The sequence below is a fragment of the Megascapheus bottae genome, chromosome 21 (genome assembly GCF_031878675.1).
Source record: "Megascapheus bottae isolate mThoBot1 chromosome 21, mThoBot2.hap1, whole genome shotgun sequence".
In the NCBI taxonomy this organism is placed as follows: Eukaryota; Metazoa; Chordata; class Mammalia; order Rodentia; family Geomyidae; genus Megascapheus; species Megascapheus bottae.
The window spans coordinates 11,360,610-11,378,615 of record NC_143529.1 but is presented as its reverse complement, the minus strand read 5'-3'; the positions used below and the strand labels follow the sequence as shown (position 1 = coordinate 11,378,615).

Sequence of the window (18,006 nt, the reverse complement as noted above, 5' to 3'; positions counted from 1 at the left end):
GTAAGTTCCAGGCTAGCCTGACCTACAGAGTGAGAATATCTTTAAAAAACTTTTTTCTTAATATTTGATTTTTCCTTTTTTTTTTTTTTTTTTGTTTTTTTGAGACAAGATCTTGCTATGTAACTCAGGGTGGCCAAGAACTTTCAACTCTCCTGCTTCCTGAGTGCTGGGATTAGTATATGATTGTAGAGGCTCAGAGTTGACATGTAAGATCAGATTCATACCTCTTACTTTACTTTTCTGATAGGTTTACTCATGGGGAAGCAATACCTTTGGTCAGCTTGGGCATTCTGATTTTCCAACAACAGTTCCTCGACTTATAAAGGTATTTTTTTTTTTACTTAATTGCAATTAGTCTTCAAATTCTAGATTATAACCTTATATTATCTCATTGTGTTGAAAACAGTGTAGTCTAAATTTGCTGTTTATTTATGAAATTAGGGCTCTACCACTTGAGCCATGTGTCCAGAGGACCTAGGCACTACTCCTGACTTGTTTTGCTTAAGGCTAGCCACTTAAGCCACAGCTCCAATTCTAGCTTCTGGGTGGCCAATTAGAGTTAAGATTCTCTTGGATCACTAGCTTTGAACCACAATCCTTAGATCTCAGCTTCTTGAATATCTGGGATTACAGGAGTGAGGCACTGGTGCCCTGCCTAGCCTAGCTTTTTTGATGGTCTTGAACTGTGTTCTTCCAAATCTTACTCTTCTGAGGATTAAAGGCACAGCCACTAGCATTCAGCTCCTGTTTTAAATTTCTCTTTTCTCTCTTTCCTCTCTTCCCCCCCCCCTCTCTCTCTCTCCTTCCTCCCTCCCTTCTTTTCTTTCTTTCGCCAGTTCTGGGGCTTGAACTCAGAGTCTGGGCACTGTCTCTGAGGTTCTTTTGTTCAAGCCTAGCACTTGAGCATAACACCACTTCCAGTTTTTTTCTGTTTATGTAGTACTAATTTGGATTAGTTTTTTCAATGCTACTGAACTTCTAAGTCTTCTGTAATTCTTTTTCTTTCTTTTCTTTTGCCAGTTGTGGGGCTTGAACTCAGGCCTGGGTACTGTCCCTGACTTTCTTTTGCTCAAGGTTCATGACTATATTTCTAGCTACTCAGGAGGCTGAGATCTAAAACAGCCCAGGCAGAAAAGGCTGTGAAGCTCTTAAAACTGAAAGTGGAGCTGTGGCACATAAGGTAGTAGCGTGCTAGCCTTGAGTAAAAAATTTCAGTGACAGCGCTCAGGCCCTGAGGTCAAGCCCCATGACCAACAAAAAAACATTTTTTTTTTTTTTAAGTTCCAAATTGAAAAGCAGAACAGGGGATTTCTTTTTACTCTTACATTGGTTACAATGCTGAGTGAATGTTGCCCTCTGATGAATGGCTGACTTTGTATCATACCTGCCTGAGTAACCTAACATTTAATTCCTGTGGATCTCAAGCTCTCTCTGATCGACTTCCTCTTGAACCAATAATATCTTTCTGTTGTTACAGTTAAGCAGTGAAAATGGAGTCTGGAATGTAGCTGCAGGCCAAGATTATTCCCTGTTTTTAGTGGATACAGAAGATTTCCAGCCTGGTTTGTATTACAGTGGCCGACAGGACCCAGAAGGTGCCAATCTTCCAGAGAATCCCAGTGGTACTAAGACTCCAGTACTTCTCTCGTGTAGCAAGGTGAGCAAGAATTGGATTCTGAAGTCCACATTCCAAAATATAGGAGGAGTCTCTTGGTTTGCCCTTATTTGTATATATGTCTATGAAATCCTCTTTTATTTAAAATGGAAAACTTTTAAAAATTGCATCTTTTCATTCCTCTTCCTACCTTATTCTTTCCTTCAGTCTCCCATCACCATTTAGGTAGGACACTGTAACTTACTTGCTTTGTCCATTATCTGTCCTTTGTTGTAATGATAAGTCCGGGGGCGGGGTAGGAGTTAGGCTTCCTTGTTCATTGCTGTATCCTCAGTGTATATATTTTTAAATCTTTATTTATTTTATTTTTGAGACAGTGTAGTGGAGGGTGGCCTTAAATATCAGTCTTTCTGCCTCAGTCTTCCAGGTGCTGGGATTGTAGTTGTGTGTTGCTGCCAGTCACTGGTGGCTCACACCTGTAATCCTAGCTATTCAGGAGGCTAGATCTAATGATCAGGGTTCAAAACCAGCCTTGGACTGTCTGTGAGACTCTTACCAGAAAACTGGAAGTGGCACTGTGACTCAAAGTGGTAGAGCAAAGAACGCAGACCCAGAGTTCAAGTCTCACAACTGACTAAAAATAAATGTGTGCTGCTATGTTTGGCACAGTATATACTTTTTAAGTATTTGTTGAATTCACATCCTCTTGTAGGAATATTGAAAAGCACTTTTCACAAACTCCTGTGCTTTATGGATCTCTCACAGGTAAAAATAAGAGTAGATGGATTTGTAATTATAAGTGGGAAATAAAACCTGCAAGGTCCTGAGGTGGGCTCATGGACCATGAAAGCCTGAAAGAGCTCTGTTTTTACCACTTCACCTGTTCTCTTAGTTTTTATTTTATTACCTGCTGCCATAGCCTTTTCTTTTGAAAATCTGAAGTTCTTTCAAATAGCTCACATGCCACAAGGAATTTAATCATCAACATTCGTTGAGTTTGGATTTCTTATTTTTACTGAAAACTGTTCTCTTGTTGGCTGTGTTTTAGTGTTTGACTTGGCTTTTGAACTCCATATTCACAGACTACAGTGTGACATTTCAATACATGTATACAGTATATAATGTAAGATCAGGGTAACTAATGGATCTATCACCTCAGATGTTATTCTTTCCTTTGTGTTGATAACATTTAACATTTCTTACCTGTTTTACTATATTTACACAATTCTTGCCAAGTATACTACGGTATGGTATTGAAGAGCCTTAGAAGTGATTCTTGCTATCCAACTGTCCCCTACACCATTGACCATCCCCTATTCTCTATACTCTTCTCAGGCTCTGGTAATCACTATTTTAATTTTCTAATTATAAGAGATCAGCTTTTTAGTTTTCACATATATTATTTGTCTTTCTGTATCTGACGTAGTTTACATACATAATGCCTTCCAGTTCTGTCACAATGCTGTAAATGACAATTCCCTTTTTTTGTGGCTGAAGAGTGCCTTATATTCCTTTATCCATTCATTTGCCGATGAGCACCTCGGTTAATTTCACATCTTGGTTGTTGTGAATAGCAAGCACTGCAGTAAACCTGAGTGCAGATGTTTCTTTGTTGTATTGATTTTGATTCCTTCAGGAAACTGTCCACTAATGGTATTGTTGAATCATATGGTAATTATTCTACTTTTTGGGAAACTGTCATACTCTCTTCTCTAATGGCTCTATTAATTTACATGCTTATTAAAGGTGCCTCCAGTTCCTCTTTATATCCTCACTAGCATTTGTCTTTTTGATAATAATATTCAAATTGGGGTTTTAATTTGCATGAATAGTGATGAGATTTTTCATATACTTGCCATCTAGTTTTCTTTTTCTTTTTTTTTTTTTTGCCAGTCCTGGGCCTTAAACTCAGGGCCTGGGCACTGTCCTTCGGCTTTTTCAAGGCTAGAGCTCTTCCACTTGAGCCACATTTCTGACTTTTTTTTCTATGTATGCGGTACCAAGGAATCAAACCTGCAAGCTAGGCAAGCACTCTACCACTAGGTTAAACTCCTGGCCCATTTCTTATTTTAAAAAAATTATTTTATTTTTATTGTCAGGGTAATGTATAGAGGGGTTACAGTTACATTTGTCAGGTAGTAGGTACATTACTTCTCACATATTGATACCCCTTCTCATGTTTTTGTCCCCATTGCCCCCTCTCTATTCCCTCCCAATCATCTTGTTTTTCCTCTTCCCTTTCCTATTTCAAATAAATGAATTAACAATATATACAATATCTCAGGTAACAAAGCCAGATACAGTAACAATATGAGATTAACTAAAGGGCAAAAAAAAGCGAAGAGAAATAATATAATACATTAAGAACAACAATCACACAAGGTAAAGCTCTTTGTTTCCATATCCTAGAGATCTTTTCATTTAGTCTCATCCTATATGACCTTATGTGCCTAGGTTTTGAGCTATTGTAATCCTCTGCTAGGAGAGTCCTAGATGTGTACTAATTATTACAAATGAGGGAATCTATTGGGCCTCTGTTCCTTTGGGTCTTTTGCCAGCCATTTTTCATTTGTATACTTTCTTTTGAGAAATGTCTGTTCAGTTTTTTTTTCTTGGTTTTTGGTTTTTTTGGTGACAGGGTTTTGCTGTGTAGCCCAAGCTTTTCTGGAATTCATAATTCATTCATAATTATTCATTTTTATTTTTACTTTTTTAATTTGTCAGTCCTAGAGCTAAGACTTTGGGCTTGGGCACAGTCCCTGAGCCTTTATGCTTAAGGCAAGTGTTTTATCACTTTGAGCCACAGTACCACTTCCAGCTTTTTCTGTGATTAATTTGCAGTAAGATTCTTATGGGCTTTCCTCCCCTGGCTGGTTTTGAACCATGATCCTCAGATCTCAGTCTCCTGAATAGCTAGGATTACAGCTGTGAGCCATCACCCTGCTATTCATTGCTCATTTTTTAATTTATTTAAATGTTGTCCTTTTTTGCTATTGTGTTTTTTAATTCATTATGCACTTCAGATATTAACCCATGTTGGATAATCTACAGGTTGTCTGTTCACTTTATTGTTTCTTTTCCTTTACAGTATTATTTGAGTTTAATATAATTCCATTGGCCAGTTTTTCCTGTTGTTGCTGGTGCTTTTAAGATAGTATCCAAAAAAAATCTTTCCCAGACCAATATCCTAAAGCATTTTCTTCATATTTTCTTAAAGAAAAGTTGTTTATATTCCAACTTTAAGAGGAAGATAGCTTCTGGGTCCTTGATACTTTTATGTACAGTATGGGGCTCCTCTCTGTCCTTCCGTATCTTATTTCATGCAATGGGCTCCTGAACTGTGTAACATTTGGATCTTTATGTTTCTAGGGTTCTAATCACTTGTAAAGTGAAATAAAAAATACCTTGGTGAGAACTGAAAAAAAATATATATGCATAACAGTACACCAATAAACAAACTTTAAAACCCCCAAAAGCCCTATCTTGCATAATTATAAATTTTCACTGTCCAATTTCAAACTATAAATGGTTTAATATTCTGCTTTTAAAAATGCCTCCTTATTTTGACTGTTGACTCTTGCCAGGTGAAATGAGTCATCTTTGCCATAACACATTGCTGCTCATACATATATTATGTTTTATTTTCACAATCTTTTTCTTTTTCTTTTTTTAGCTTGGATATATAAGCAGAGTAACAGCAGGAAAAGATAACTATCTTGCCTTGGTAGACAAAAACATTATGGGGTATATTTCCAGTCTCCATGAGTTGGCTACTACTGAAAGACGGTTCTATTCAAAGCTAAGTGATATCAAGTCTCAGATACTCAGGCCTCTTCTCAGTTTAGGTAAGTTGAGAACTCTTCCCCAGCCTACCCTGAGTCATGAAAACTCTAGCTTTATCTATTCTTCCGATATAGTTATTCCTCCCACCTCCCTCCAGGTTTGATTAGCATTCAGAAAATGGACAGGGAGTTTACTTTTTCACTCCACCGCCACATTTATTTATGTATTTTTATTTTGGTTCTAGTCATAGGGCTTGAAATCAAGACCTAGGCACTGTCCCTGAGCTGTTGTGCTCAAGATTAGTGCTCTACCACTTTGAGCCAGAGTGTGATTTTCAGCTTTTTTTTTAAGTGGTTAATTGGAGATAAATGTCTCAGGGACTTTCTTGTCTGGGCTGGTTGGCTTTGAAGAGCAATCCTCATATCTCACCTCCGAATAGCTAGGATGAGAAGCCACCAGTGCTGGGCTGCCCTGGCCCCTTCTGAGGATACAAGTTAGGCTAATACTCTGTTGGTTTTGCATTAAGATGATACTGATTGGTATACATGAGTCCATCTTTTTCAAATGGGAAAATGTCTACTTTTCACACAACTGACTGATTTATAGTCTTTGTGAATACAATCCCTATGCAAACTGGGGACTCTGCATTGTTTTGTTTTTAATATATTTTATTTTGTTGTGTATTATAGAGTTCCCATTCTTTATGATGGGACTGTCTCTAGGGCTTAGGCAAGAAAACAGTGCAGCCCAAACTGAAAGTAAGATGCAATATGCCCTTTCCCTGGACTGCTTCCTGACTTCTGTGGGCTTTCCTGGTCTACTTATCAGTCTTCTTGCTTAAAGTCCTAGAAATGGGGAACTTGGCTTTGGAAAAGGCACATGATATGCCTCTGCCATCCAAGTTTTAGATTGCCTTCTTTGCCCTGAAGATATAGCGTTGTAGGACAAGTACAGTAAGGACTAAGTAGCAGAAGTTAGGATAAGAAGTTGGTAATGTTTAATTATAGAAGTGAATTCAATTAATTCCTGCTGTCACTAATTATATGAAATTAGTTAATTCATTTTCTCTTTCATGGCTTCAGCTCATTTTCAAATTTTAAGGAGTAATTTGGCTGATATCCCCTGGGAAACATTTTGTTTAATTTTTGGTTGGTTTGTAAGATCCTGAGATCTTAATGCTAGATCTTTTGGGTCATAATTATAAAGTTCCTATGAATGTGTTTTTAATGTATTAGATGACTGGGCACCATGATCTCTGAAGTTGCTTTATGTCATTATTTCTGTAATTATTTGCATTCCATAGGTGAGAATATATCACAACAGGTTAAGTATTCTTATAAAAGAAAAATTCATAATATTGATCTTATGACCACAAGAAAGTATGTTTTCTTTATCATGTTGTAGTCATCATCATTATTTTATTTTGTCACAGAAAATTTGGGTACTGTGACTACAGTCCAGCTGTTGCAGGAGGTGGCAAGTCGATTCAGCAAGCTGTGTTACTTAATTGGCCAGCATGGAGCCTCACTGAGTAGCTTCCTTCAAGGCATAAAGGAAGCTAGGAATTTGGTCATTCTGAAGCATGCAAGTCTCTTCTTGGATAGTTATACAGAGCAAGTATCCAGTCCTGTGTCATGTTCAATCTCTACAGGGTTATTCTGCCAAAGGAGAGCAGGTCCTTAATCAGAAGAGACTAGATTAGGGAGAGTGACAAGGTAATAGAAATTAAAAAGAAGTATTCTAATCTTAAACCAACTATAGTTCTGCATTGCCAAAACATTGTTCTTTAAAAGGGGGGAATGGTTTAATAATAGTAAATTCTTATTTTTTTATATGTTGTAGTATAGTGATTGATAGAGTACTTATTTGCATAAAAGAATTGGAAGCAGTGATGCAGGCCTTAGGAGACGAAGGCCGGAGGATTTTGGATTTAAGGCCTGCCTGGGCTACATAGTGAGATCAAGGCCAGCTTGGGCTATGTTGGAAGTCCTTTCAAAAAACTAACACCTCTTCAGGCAGCAAAACAAAAGAAATGTACTAGGGTAAATCTGGGCATTTTGTTTTCTTAAGTAAATTCAATAAAATTGGAAGAAAGTAACTTATTTTAACACCAAGTGTAAATATGCAGCTATTCTGATGTCTGCATTTTTATTATTATATATATGAAGAACTTAAAAGGACTGACTATGTTTGTCATAAAAAATATTTTCTTAAGAAAACCTACCATAGTTATCCAAGGTTCTTTCCATGTTTTTTTTTTGTTTTTGTTTTTTGTTGTTGTTTTTGCCAGTCCAGGGACTTGAACTCAGGGCCTGGGCACTGTCCCTGGGCTTTCTCAAGGCTAGTGCTCTACAGCTTGAGCTACTGCACCATCTCCAGCATTTTCTGTGTATGTGGTGCCAAGGAATTGAACCCGGGGCTTCCTGAATGCTAGACAGTCTACCACTAGGCCATGCTTCCGGCTCTTTCCATGTTTTTTTTTTTTTTGTTGTTGTTGTTGTTGTTTTTGTTTTTTTGTTTGTTTTTTGCCAGTCCTGGGCTTGGGCTCAGGGCTTGAGCACTGTCTTTGGACTTTCTCAAGGCTAGCACTCTACCACTTGAGCCTCAGCACCACTTCCTGCTTTTTGCTATGTATTTGGTACCGAGGAATCGAACCCAGGTCTTCATGCATGCTAGGCAAGCACTCTACCACTAGGCCAAACTTCCGGCCCTCTTTTCATGTTTTTAAACAACATTTTAAATTGAAATATTTAAGTTAAACGTTTAAATATTTTAAACTTAAATATCCCAAATATATTTGAATTTTTTGCTTATAATATTTCTTTTTTCTTGGTTTATAGTTTGATATAATTCAAGGCATAGTTGTAGTCTTCTTTTAATGTGTACTAGACTATGCTATCAATACAAAATATGTATTGTCTTTATTACTTATTTATTCATTCCTCATCCTAATAACAAATACTGAGTACCAGACACTGCATGAAGCTCCTGATTCACTGTAGCCACAACATGGGTCAGAGAGAAGCAGCTGTCCTCAGCGGTTCATGCTCTACCTGATTTTTGTTTAGGTTATTTAAAGGATGAGTAATGTATGCTTGTTATTGAAAACTTCAAACAAAGATAACCAGAAGGATATTTAAAGTTGCCCTTATTCCTGCCAATAGAAATAACTTGTTAATCATTTTTAGTGTTTTTTTCCTTTCAGACTTAAACAAATAGAAGGAATTTCAGTTTTAAGCAAATTAGATATACTTAAAACTGTTGTTTGAGATGTACCACCTCGGTTTGACTATTTTAAATGTCATTTTTCAGACATGAAAAAAATACAATTTGATACTAATTTTAAAAATTACATTTTTTGCTTGTTTGAGTTCAGCTTTTACTAGTACAATTTTCCTCTTCTGACTTGTGTTAGCACATAATTCTATTCATTTCTTTTTCTTTTCTGCTGAAAATTCATTTTGATATCTTGAGATGCTTTTAACATTATGTTTTAGCTAAGACAAATAAAACTAGACATATGCATTTAAAACTATTGTAATTGTAAAGTATATCTAAGTATATATTTTAGACAATATTGTAGTATGTAGATTCTATTATAGTAAAAAAACATGTAAACTTATCATAATAAACTTTTTTTAAAGAAAGACTCCAGCACCTGGGGCTGTTTTTAGAGAGCTTTTCTCTTCTCTTACAGAATTGATTGATTGCTAACTCAGGATCATGAAGGACATGTAGCTGATTCACATTACTTTATCTACATTTGTTCCCCAGCAGTATGTCAATATTTAATCAGCATTTTCTGATTCTCACATTAGCTCTTTTAACATATTTAATTACCTCCAATGTTGTTCATTTTCTGAAGACTTAATTGAGAAACCTGAAGAGAAAAATTTTCATTTAAGATCCATTAATCATATTTCTTCAGTTTGTTAAATTACCAGCAAACTTACATGCTGGGTAAATTCTGGAAAATTCTGTTCAGCTTCAAGTGTTTTCGGAAATTTCTATTTATATACCATTTTTATTAAATTGGCATTCAGTCTTTGCTCCCACCTGCTGTTTTTCTCAGTCCTTTCTTTACAGTTTATGAATGTTCTGAGACTCATTGGTGAGATTTTAAGAAGTGTTTGTTCTAGATACTTGTTTGAAAACTGTTTGTACTAGTTTATATTTCACTAATGTAAATATGTTTTCTTCTTCATTTAAGATATTGTACCTCAGTTACAAATTTTCTTGTTATGGGAGGATTCCAGCTTCTTGCTAAACCTGCCATGTAAGCAAACACATACCTTCCAGTTATCCTTGTAATACTAAAAAATCAAGTTTTATACTATAGTGTTTTTTGAGATGCCCAAGGAAAACTTTGACATCATTTTACCCAGAATAAGAATGTAGACTTTGATTAATTCATAATGTACAGGCTACCGTTAGAAGTAAAGGGTACTGAAAAAGTATGTAACTGAAAGGCACAAGATTAGGGTCCTTCTTTAGTACTGCAGTAACTGTTTACTCCAGTAAGTTGTTTTTTGTTGTTGTTGTTTTTTTTTAATTACATTCACCAGGTAGTAGGTTCATTACTTCTCACACATTGATACCCCTTATCATGTTTTTGTCCCCATTTCCCTCCTCCCATCCCCTCCCAATCATCTTGTTTATCCCCCTTCTCTTTCCTATTTCAAATAAACAAATGTATATACAATATACCAGGTAACAAAGCCAGATACAGTAACAATATAAGATTAATCAAAGGGCAAAAAAAGAGAAGAGAAATAGCATAGTACATTAAGAACAGCAATCACACAAGATAAGGCTCTGTTTCCATATCCTAGAAATTCTTTCAGTTAGTCTCATCCTATATGACCTTGTGGATCTAGGTTTTGAGCTATTGTAATCCTCTGCCAGGAGAGTCCTAGATGTGTGCTAATTATTACAAATGAGGGAAACCATTGAGCCTATGTTCCTTTGGGTCTGGCTTACTTCCCCAGTACGTTTGTTTTAAAAAATGTTTAAATTGTTATTTTAAAGGTAATATACAGAATGGTTACAGTAACAGAAGTCAGGTGATGAGTATATTTCTTTCTCCATGGATAGTGGTGTCACTCCTTCCCTCATTGTCAGTTTTCTCTCTAATTTTTTTCATCTAAAAAAAAAGAATATGTCTGGAGGCATGGCTTAGTGATAGAGTACTTGCCTAGCAATCACAAAGCCCTGAGTTCAAATCCCACTGCCTCCAAAAAATCAAAAAAGAGAATGTTCTCTTTCATGTTGGTAAGTAATAAATAATGTCAGAAGAGATGGTTATAACAAAGCATACATGAATATAAAGTGTTTGCATGTAGCTTTTGGAAAAACAATATAAAAACTCCTTGTAAGATACTAGTAAGCTTTAACTGTGTTGTTTCTCAGCACATGTTTTAGCAGTAAAGGCAAGTTTAAAAGATTCTACTTTAGGGGCCGGGAGTTTGGCCTAGTGGTTAAAGTGCTTGCCTAGCATGCATGAAGACCCAGGTTCGATTCCTTGGTACCACATACATAGAAAAAAAAAAAAAAGCCAGAAGTGGTGCTGAGGCTCAAGTGGTAGAGCTCTAGCCTTGAGAAAGTCCAAGGACATTGCTCAGGCCCTGAGCTCAAGCCCAGGACTGGCAAAAAAAAAAAAAAGATTCTACTTTAGTAGAAAGTATTTGAATTATTTGCTTCTTGTCCACACTTAACAAATGTTAAGGCTTGTTTCTTTTATGCTTCTATTCTATTCTATGAGTATTAACATCTTTATCTCACTTCTGATTTTAGAAAATGCTTTTAATTTTTCACCATTAAAGATGATTACATTTTTTGCATATATTATTTGCCGGGCTAAACACTCCCATCCTAAGTTAGGGAAGAGTTGATTTTGTTGTTGCTTGCTGGCCAGCATAAAAACCTTGGGATGGGGCAGGGAACATGGCCTAGTGGTAAAGTGCCTAGCATACATGAAGCCCTAGGCTTGATTCCTTGGTACCGCATACACAGAAAAAGCTCGAAGTGGTGCTGTGGCTCAAGTAGTAGAGCACTGCCCTTGAGAAAGCCCAAGGACAGTGCTCAGGCCCTGAGTTCAAGCCCCAGGACTGGTAAAACAAAAACGAAAACAAAAAAAAAAAACCCCAAAACCCTAAGGTTGCATTCTTCCCCTAAACTACAACTCTATCCTCTGAATGATTTTTTTTCTTTTGTGCCAATTCTGGGCCTGAACTCAGGGTCTAGAGCTGTCCTTTAGCTTTTTTGCTCCAGGCTGGCACTCTTCCACTTGAGCCACAGCTCCATTTTAGACTTTTTGGGGGCTTAGTTGGAGGTAAGAGTCTCATGAACTTTCTTGGCCTGGGTGGGATTTGAACTGTGACTCTCAGATCTTAGCCTCCTGAGTAGCTAGGATTCCAGGTGTCAGCTACCAGCACGCCGCTAAGAAATTCTTTTGTTGTTGTTGGTGGTGGTGGTTGTGGGGCTTGAATTCTAGGACTGAGCTTTTCAGCTCAAGGCTAGTGTTGTACCGTGTTGAGCCACAGCACCACTTTCAGTTTCCTGGTGATTAATTGGACATAAGACTCTCATGAACTTTTGTGCCTGGGCTGGCCTTGAACCACAATTATTAGATCTCAGCCTCAAGAGTAGCTAGATTACTGGTGTGAGCCACTGACGCCCAGCTAGAAATTCATACTTTTTTTTTAATTAAAAATTTTTTTTGTTACAGGTTTTGAACTCAAGGACTCAAGCTTACTTGGGTTTCTTCCTGTGCTGGTACTCTATCACTTGAGCCATGCCTCCAGCAATGCTTTTTGCTGGCTCTTCTAGAGGTGGAGTCTCGTGGTCTTTTCTGTTCTTTTTCTGGTTTTGAACCTGTTCTTGATCTCAGCCTTCTGAGTAGCTAGGATTGTAGGTGTGAATGACTGGCATCAACTTAATGACACTATTTTGTCAGTTCTTTAGTATTTGTATGTTGTCTTCTAATGCTTTTGTGTATTGGAAGCAGCAAATAGATGGGCTTTAAAAAATTACATTATTATAAAGATGGCAAGTGATTACAGTTACACGAGTTAGGTAACAAGTATATTTCCTTTCATACTGTGTCTTCCATTCTCTCATTCTCAATCCTCCCCTCCAGTCCCTCCCTCCTGTCTCCACCGAGTCGTATAGTTCACTTTTGTCAGTGTCCAGTACTGCATTTTTCATCGTTTTTTCCTCGAGATGGGCCTTTTACCTGTCTAGCTAGCTAGCTATTTATTTATCAGTCTAAGAGCTTCTGGCTTTGACAAGCTCACGTTTGTCAAAGTGTAAATTTTGTCAAAGAGTAAACTTAGAATTGTGGATTTTATAACCTTTTGTTTTTGTTGGTCATAGGTCTTAAACTCAGAGCCTGGGAGCTGTCCCTGAGCCTTTTAGCTCCAGACTAGTGCTGTACCACTTTGAGCCATGTACCATTTCTGTTTTTTAAGTGGTTAATTGGAGATGAGTCTAATGGAATTTTCTGCCCATGCTAGCTTCAAACTGTGATCCTCAGATCTCAGCCTCCTGGGTAGCTAGGATTACCAAGCCACTGGCACTTAGCTTCTTGCAAATTAAAAAAAAAAAAGAGTTGTTCCCTTTCCTGTCATAAGCTGTTAATGGTTGGTGGTGAATAATTAAAGGAAAAGAGAAGAATTGAGACCTATTTAGCTTTTTACTTATTCTTAAAGCAAAGATCTAGTTGTTTATCACCTGTTGTTTCTGGATGAAAACAATTAGTTTATTCCTATGACTTTTGGCTTTGTAAATGGCAGTAGTGGTGTCATTTAGTCTCTGGTTATTCCCTACATATGTGGGATACATGATTCATTTTCTAGAACATAAGATATAATCTGTGATTAGCCAATTCTATTAGTTTTTTTTTTGCTAGTCTTGGGCTTGAGCTCAGGGCCTGAGCACTGTCCTTGGATTTTCTCAAGGCTAGAGCTCTACCACTTGAGCCTAGCACCACTTCCGGCTTTTTTCTATGTATGTGGTACCGAGGAATCGAACCTGGGTCATCGTGCATGCTAGGCAAGCACTCTACCACTAGGCCAAACTCCCGGCCCCTCTATTAGTCATTTTTACTACCATTTGTTACATTTTATATTAAAAATCCTATTTTAAGGAGAAATTGTTTGTTTACATCTAGGTAATTTTAGTTTATTTTTATTTTGTTGTTCTCTTACACCTAAAAATGTATATTCTTAACAAAAATACTCAACTGAAATTTTCTGTGCAATATCATGTATATTATGAATGCCAAAATGACTAAATTTTTTCCCCTTACCTCCAGTGATTTCCTAAATAAAAACCAAGAGCTGTTGCAAGATTTATCAGAAGTGAATGATGAAAATACTCAGTTAATGGAAATACTGAATACATTGTTTTTCTTGCCAATCAGAAGACTTCATAATTATGCAAAAGTTTTGCTAAAGCTTGCTACTTGCTTTGAAGTGGTAAGTTTTTAGTTATATTTCCTTTGAGTATATAGGAAGCCAAGGATCATAAGTTGGATTAAGCCACCATAAGATCTCCATTTCTACTAACCTTAATATTATTTGTGTCTGATTAAATTTCTTTGTCTTCAGGAAAGTGAAAGCTGAAAGTATGACTAGGTAAATCTAAGTTCCCTTTGTTATACATTTAGTTTTTGTTCAGGACTTAGTTTATATGGATTGTATTCATTTTATGCAACTGTTTCTAAAGTTGAGACCCTATTAGGAATGCTACTTACTCAGTAGTCAGAATTTATGAAATGTATGCTTAGTATAACTCATACAGAGTTCTTTAAAGCCTTGGCACTTAAAAAAAAATAATTACTAGCCAGGCACGGTGGCTCACACCTGTAATACTAGCTACTCAGGAGGCTGAGATCTGAGGATCAAGGTTCAAAGCCAGCCTGGGCACAAAAGGACCTGAGACTCTTATCTCCACTTAACCACTAGAAACCGGGAAGTGGAGCTTAGCTCAAGGGCTTTGAGCTGAAGAGCTCAGGGACACCAATCAGGCCCAGGGGTAGGGCGGTAGCCTTGAGCTGAAGAGCTCAGGGACAGCATCCAGGCCCACAAAAGAAAAAATACTTTTCTTAACTAGCATTAATTAATTATATAGAGAGGGAGAATTTGATTTTGGCTTTTCCCCATATAACAAAATGTTGCCTGTATAGTTACCATATATAACCTGTATTGAGATCAGGTAAGTGGGGGGGAGGAGGACGCTCAGTGAGAATGTTAAAAGGGGTGACATTGATCAAGAGGCATTGTATTCACAAACTGCTTTCTTGGATGGTAACTCCATTGTAGAACTACTTAAAATAGTTAAAGTATGTATGTATGTATGTATGTATGTATGTATGTATGTATGTATGTGTATGTATGTATGTATGTATGTATTTATTTATTTATTTGCCAGAACTGGGCTTCAGCTCAGGGCCTGAGTACTGTCCTTGGATTTTCTCAAGGCTAGAGCTCTACCACTTGAGCCACAGCACCACTTCCAGCTTTTTTCTATGTATGTGGTACCAAGGAATGGAACCCAGGTCTTCACGCATGCTAGGCAAGCACTCTACTGCTAGGCCAAACTCCCGGCCCCAAAAGTATTTTTTTTAAGGTGAAGTTCATTCCTTTTAAGTTTCTTCAGAGCTTGTCCTATCATAAAAAGATGGTGAATTTTGTCAAAGGTTTTTTTTTCTCTGTCATTTGAGATGATCATGTGATTTTTGTTCCTGAGTCTATTTATGACATAGTAGCATTTATTCATTTATGTTGTTGAGCCATCCTTGCATCCCAGGAATGAAAACAACTTGGTCATGGTGTATATCCTTTTTAATATGTTGTTCAGTTTGGTCTGTAGCTATTTTATTGAGAATTTTGTTGTCAGTGTTTATAAAAGTTGGGGCTTATATAGTTGGGGCATATAGAATTCCTTGCTGCCTTTGTGGCTGTTGTTGTTGTTGTTCTTATTATATTAGAGTTTGAATTCATTTTTGTGCTTGCTATAGGTATGCACTATACCACTGAGCTGTAACTGCTTTTCTTTTGCTGGCTTTCTTTATGTTCTGTCTCGTTGCAATTTCCATTGTGATTTCTGATCCTTTTCCTGGCTTTATTCAGATTCTTATCATTCATGAAGTGAAAATGTCTTCTAATCTGCCATTTTGGCCCTTCTTCCAACTCCTGTCTTTTAAGCCAGATAAAAAAGATGTATGAAAAATGGAAACCAATGCCTCTTTTCTCATTAAACATATTTTTTGGAAGGGGGGTGTGTTTTGAGATAGGGTCTCACTATGTAGCCCAGGCTGGCTTAGAACTCACTGTCCTCCTGTCTCAGCCTCCTGAGTGCAGGAAGATATGTCCACCTATAAAAATTCTTTTTATTTTGAGAAACATAGTTACTTGTTTATTTAAAATATTTGAAATTAATAAATATTTAAAATTTAGTTTTATTTACTAACATGGCAGTGTCAATACTTATATACCATATATACAAAATAAAGAGCCTGCAAACCTTGAGACCTCCTATCCTTTCCTGAGTTGTCAGCTGTTCTCATTAATAACTGACAGCATTTGTTCCTTTCTCTCCTTGAGTTATTTCTCATGTTTACTTTAGTGGAATTATTCTGAAATGAGTTCAGTTTCTTTTTCAGTTCCCTGTGGTGCTCTCAGGGTAAATATTCTATCTAATTAAGTCTTGTGTATCTAAGTCACATACTGAGACTGAAGACTCTGGACAACTGTGTTCTGTTCTTTTCTTTCCCCTCAACATTGGCCTCTAGACATCTCCAGAGTATCAGAACCTGCAGGATTCCAGTTCTTGTTACGAGTCTCTTGCTCTCCATCTTGGCAGGAAGAGAAAAGAAGCAGAGTACACTTTGGGTTTCTGGAAGACCTTTCCAGGAAAAATGACGGTAAACCATCCAGCCATCCTTTGTTCAACCCCAGCAAACATCACCATCACCTATCTATAACCAAAGTGCTGTAATGACTCCTTTCTGAAAATGTCTTAATGGCAATAGTAATGGATCTTCTAAATATCAATACTCTCCTTCATTTCTAGAGCTCCTTCTAAAGACTTCCCTGTAGTTTGTTTCAGTCTTTTCAGTCATCCTGGCATCCAATTTTCTGAAGTGTCTAAATTAAGACATAACCAGCAAATACCCCTAAATGTGAATTGTGTCTGTTTTATTTGCTCTTCCACATTAACTTGTTTTTATTGTTTACTTTAGTATTTACTTTTCATTGTAGGATTCCTTGAGGAAGCCAGAGCGCCGCTTGCTTTGTGAGAGCAGCAACCGAGCCCTCTCTCTGCAGCATGCTGGCAGGTTTTCTGTGAATTGGTTCATTCTCTTTAATGATGCCCTCGTCCATGCCCAGGTAGGCTAGGTCCCTAACTTGAAAAGAGGCCCTGAAAGGTGGGCTGCTCAGATATTCTGTGTCCCTACCACTGAACAAAAGTTCATTATGTGACAGATGAGTGTATATTCTCAATTTGTAGCTTAAAAAGGAAGATTGTGATTCTCTGCAACATTTAAATAAAAGAAAATATTCTGTGGTATGAGCTGGATATCACACAGCTTTTTTCTTTTCCTTTTCTTTCTTTTTCTTTTTGTCAGTCCTGGATCTTGAACTCAAGGCCTGTGCACTGTCCTTGGACACTTTTGGCTAGTGCTCTGCCACTTGAGCCACACCACCACTTGTAGCTTTTTCTGTGTATGTGGTACCAAGAAATCAAATCCAGGGCTTCATGCATGCTAGGCAGGCACTCTACCACTAGGCTATACTCTTGGCCCCTCTTTCTGTCTGTCTGTCTGTCTTTCTTTCTTTCTTTCTTTCTTTCTTTCTTTCTTTCTTTCTTTCTTTCGTGTGTGTGCGTGTGTTAGAGATCAATTCATGGCATCTAAGGTACATCCTGAGCAGAGTTGGTTTTTGGTTTTTTGGTAGTCTAGGTTTTTAACTCAGGGCTTCATACTTGGTAGGCAGACATTCTGCTGTTGAAGCCATATCATTAGCCCTTTTAGTGCTAGTGGCTTTTGAAATAGGCTCTCACTGTTTCCCTGGGCTGGCCAGTACGTTGATCCCCCTATCACACTTTCTAACTTAGCTGTGATGATAGTTGTACACCACTATACTCAATTGTTGATAGAGACGGTGTCTTGATGACTTTTTCCTCAGGCTGGATTAGAACCACAGTTTTCTCCATCTCTGCATCCCGAGTAGTTAGGATTATAGGTGTCAGTTATTGGTATCAGCTCAGAGAGCTTTTTTGTTTTCTAGCTTGAGCCTGAGTATCAGCCATGTAGAGGTCCTCTTTCAAGGATCTTGTGCAACAGAGATTGCAGGACCACATGGGCTAGTGATGGGAAAAGGAAAAGACCCTAGGTTGACTAAACTTTTCATAGATATTCCTCCATGTTTTCTGTTTCAGTTCTCCACACACCACGTATTCCCTCTGGCCACACTGTGGGCAGAACCACTTTCTGAAGAAGCTGGAAGTGTGTAAGTGTGCTTTTTCTGTGGTTCTCCCTTCTGTTCCCTGCTTATTGCCTTAAATGTGAAAAAATACTCAGGAGGGTTTGGGAAGCTATCTGC

General features: G+C 37.4%; 1 protein-coding gene across 1 annotated transcript in view; it reads left to right on the top strand.

Moving 5' to 3' along the window:
* The window catches only part of Als2 (alsin Rho guanine nucleotide exchange factor ALS2), an 80,232-nt gene that overhangs the window by 35,384 nt on the left and 26,842 nt on the right, over positions 1-18,006 (top strand). The window contains exons 8-16 of the mRNA XM_090354610.1: positions 248-325; positions 1,478-1,657; positions 5,289-5,460; positions 6,831-7,011; positions 9,609-9,674; positions 13,713-13,875; positions 16,194-16,325; positions 16,663-16,791; positions 17,843-17,913. Of these exons, the coding sequence (XP_090210736.1) occupies positions 248-325; positions 1,478-1,657; positions 5,289-5,460; positions 6,831-7,011; positions 9,609-9,674; positions 13,713-13,875; positions 16,194-16,325; positions 16,663-16,791; positions 17,843-17,913 (1,172 nt within the window). The remainder of the gene's footprint in view (positions 1-247; positions 326-1,477; positions 1,658-5,288; positions 5,461-6,830; positions 7,012-9,608; positions 9,675-13,712; positions 13,876-16,193; positions 16,326-16,662; positions 16,792-17,842; positions 17,914-18,006) is intronic.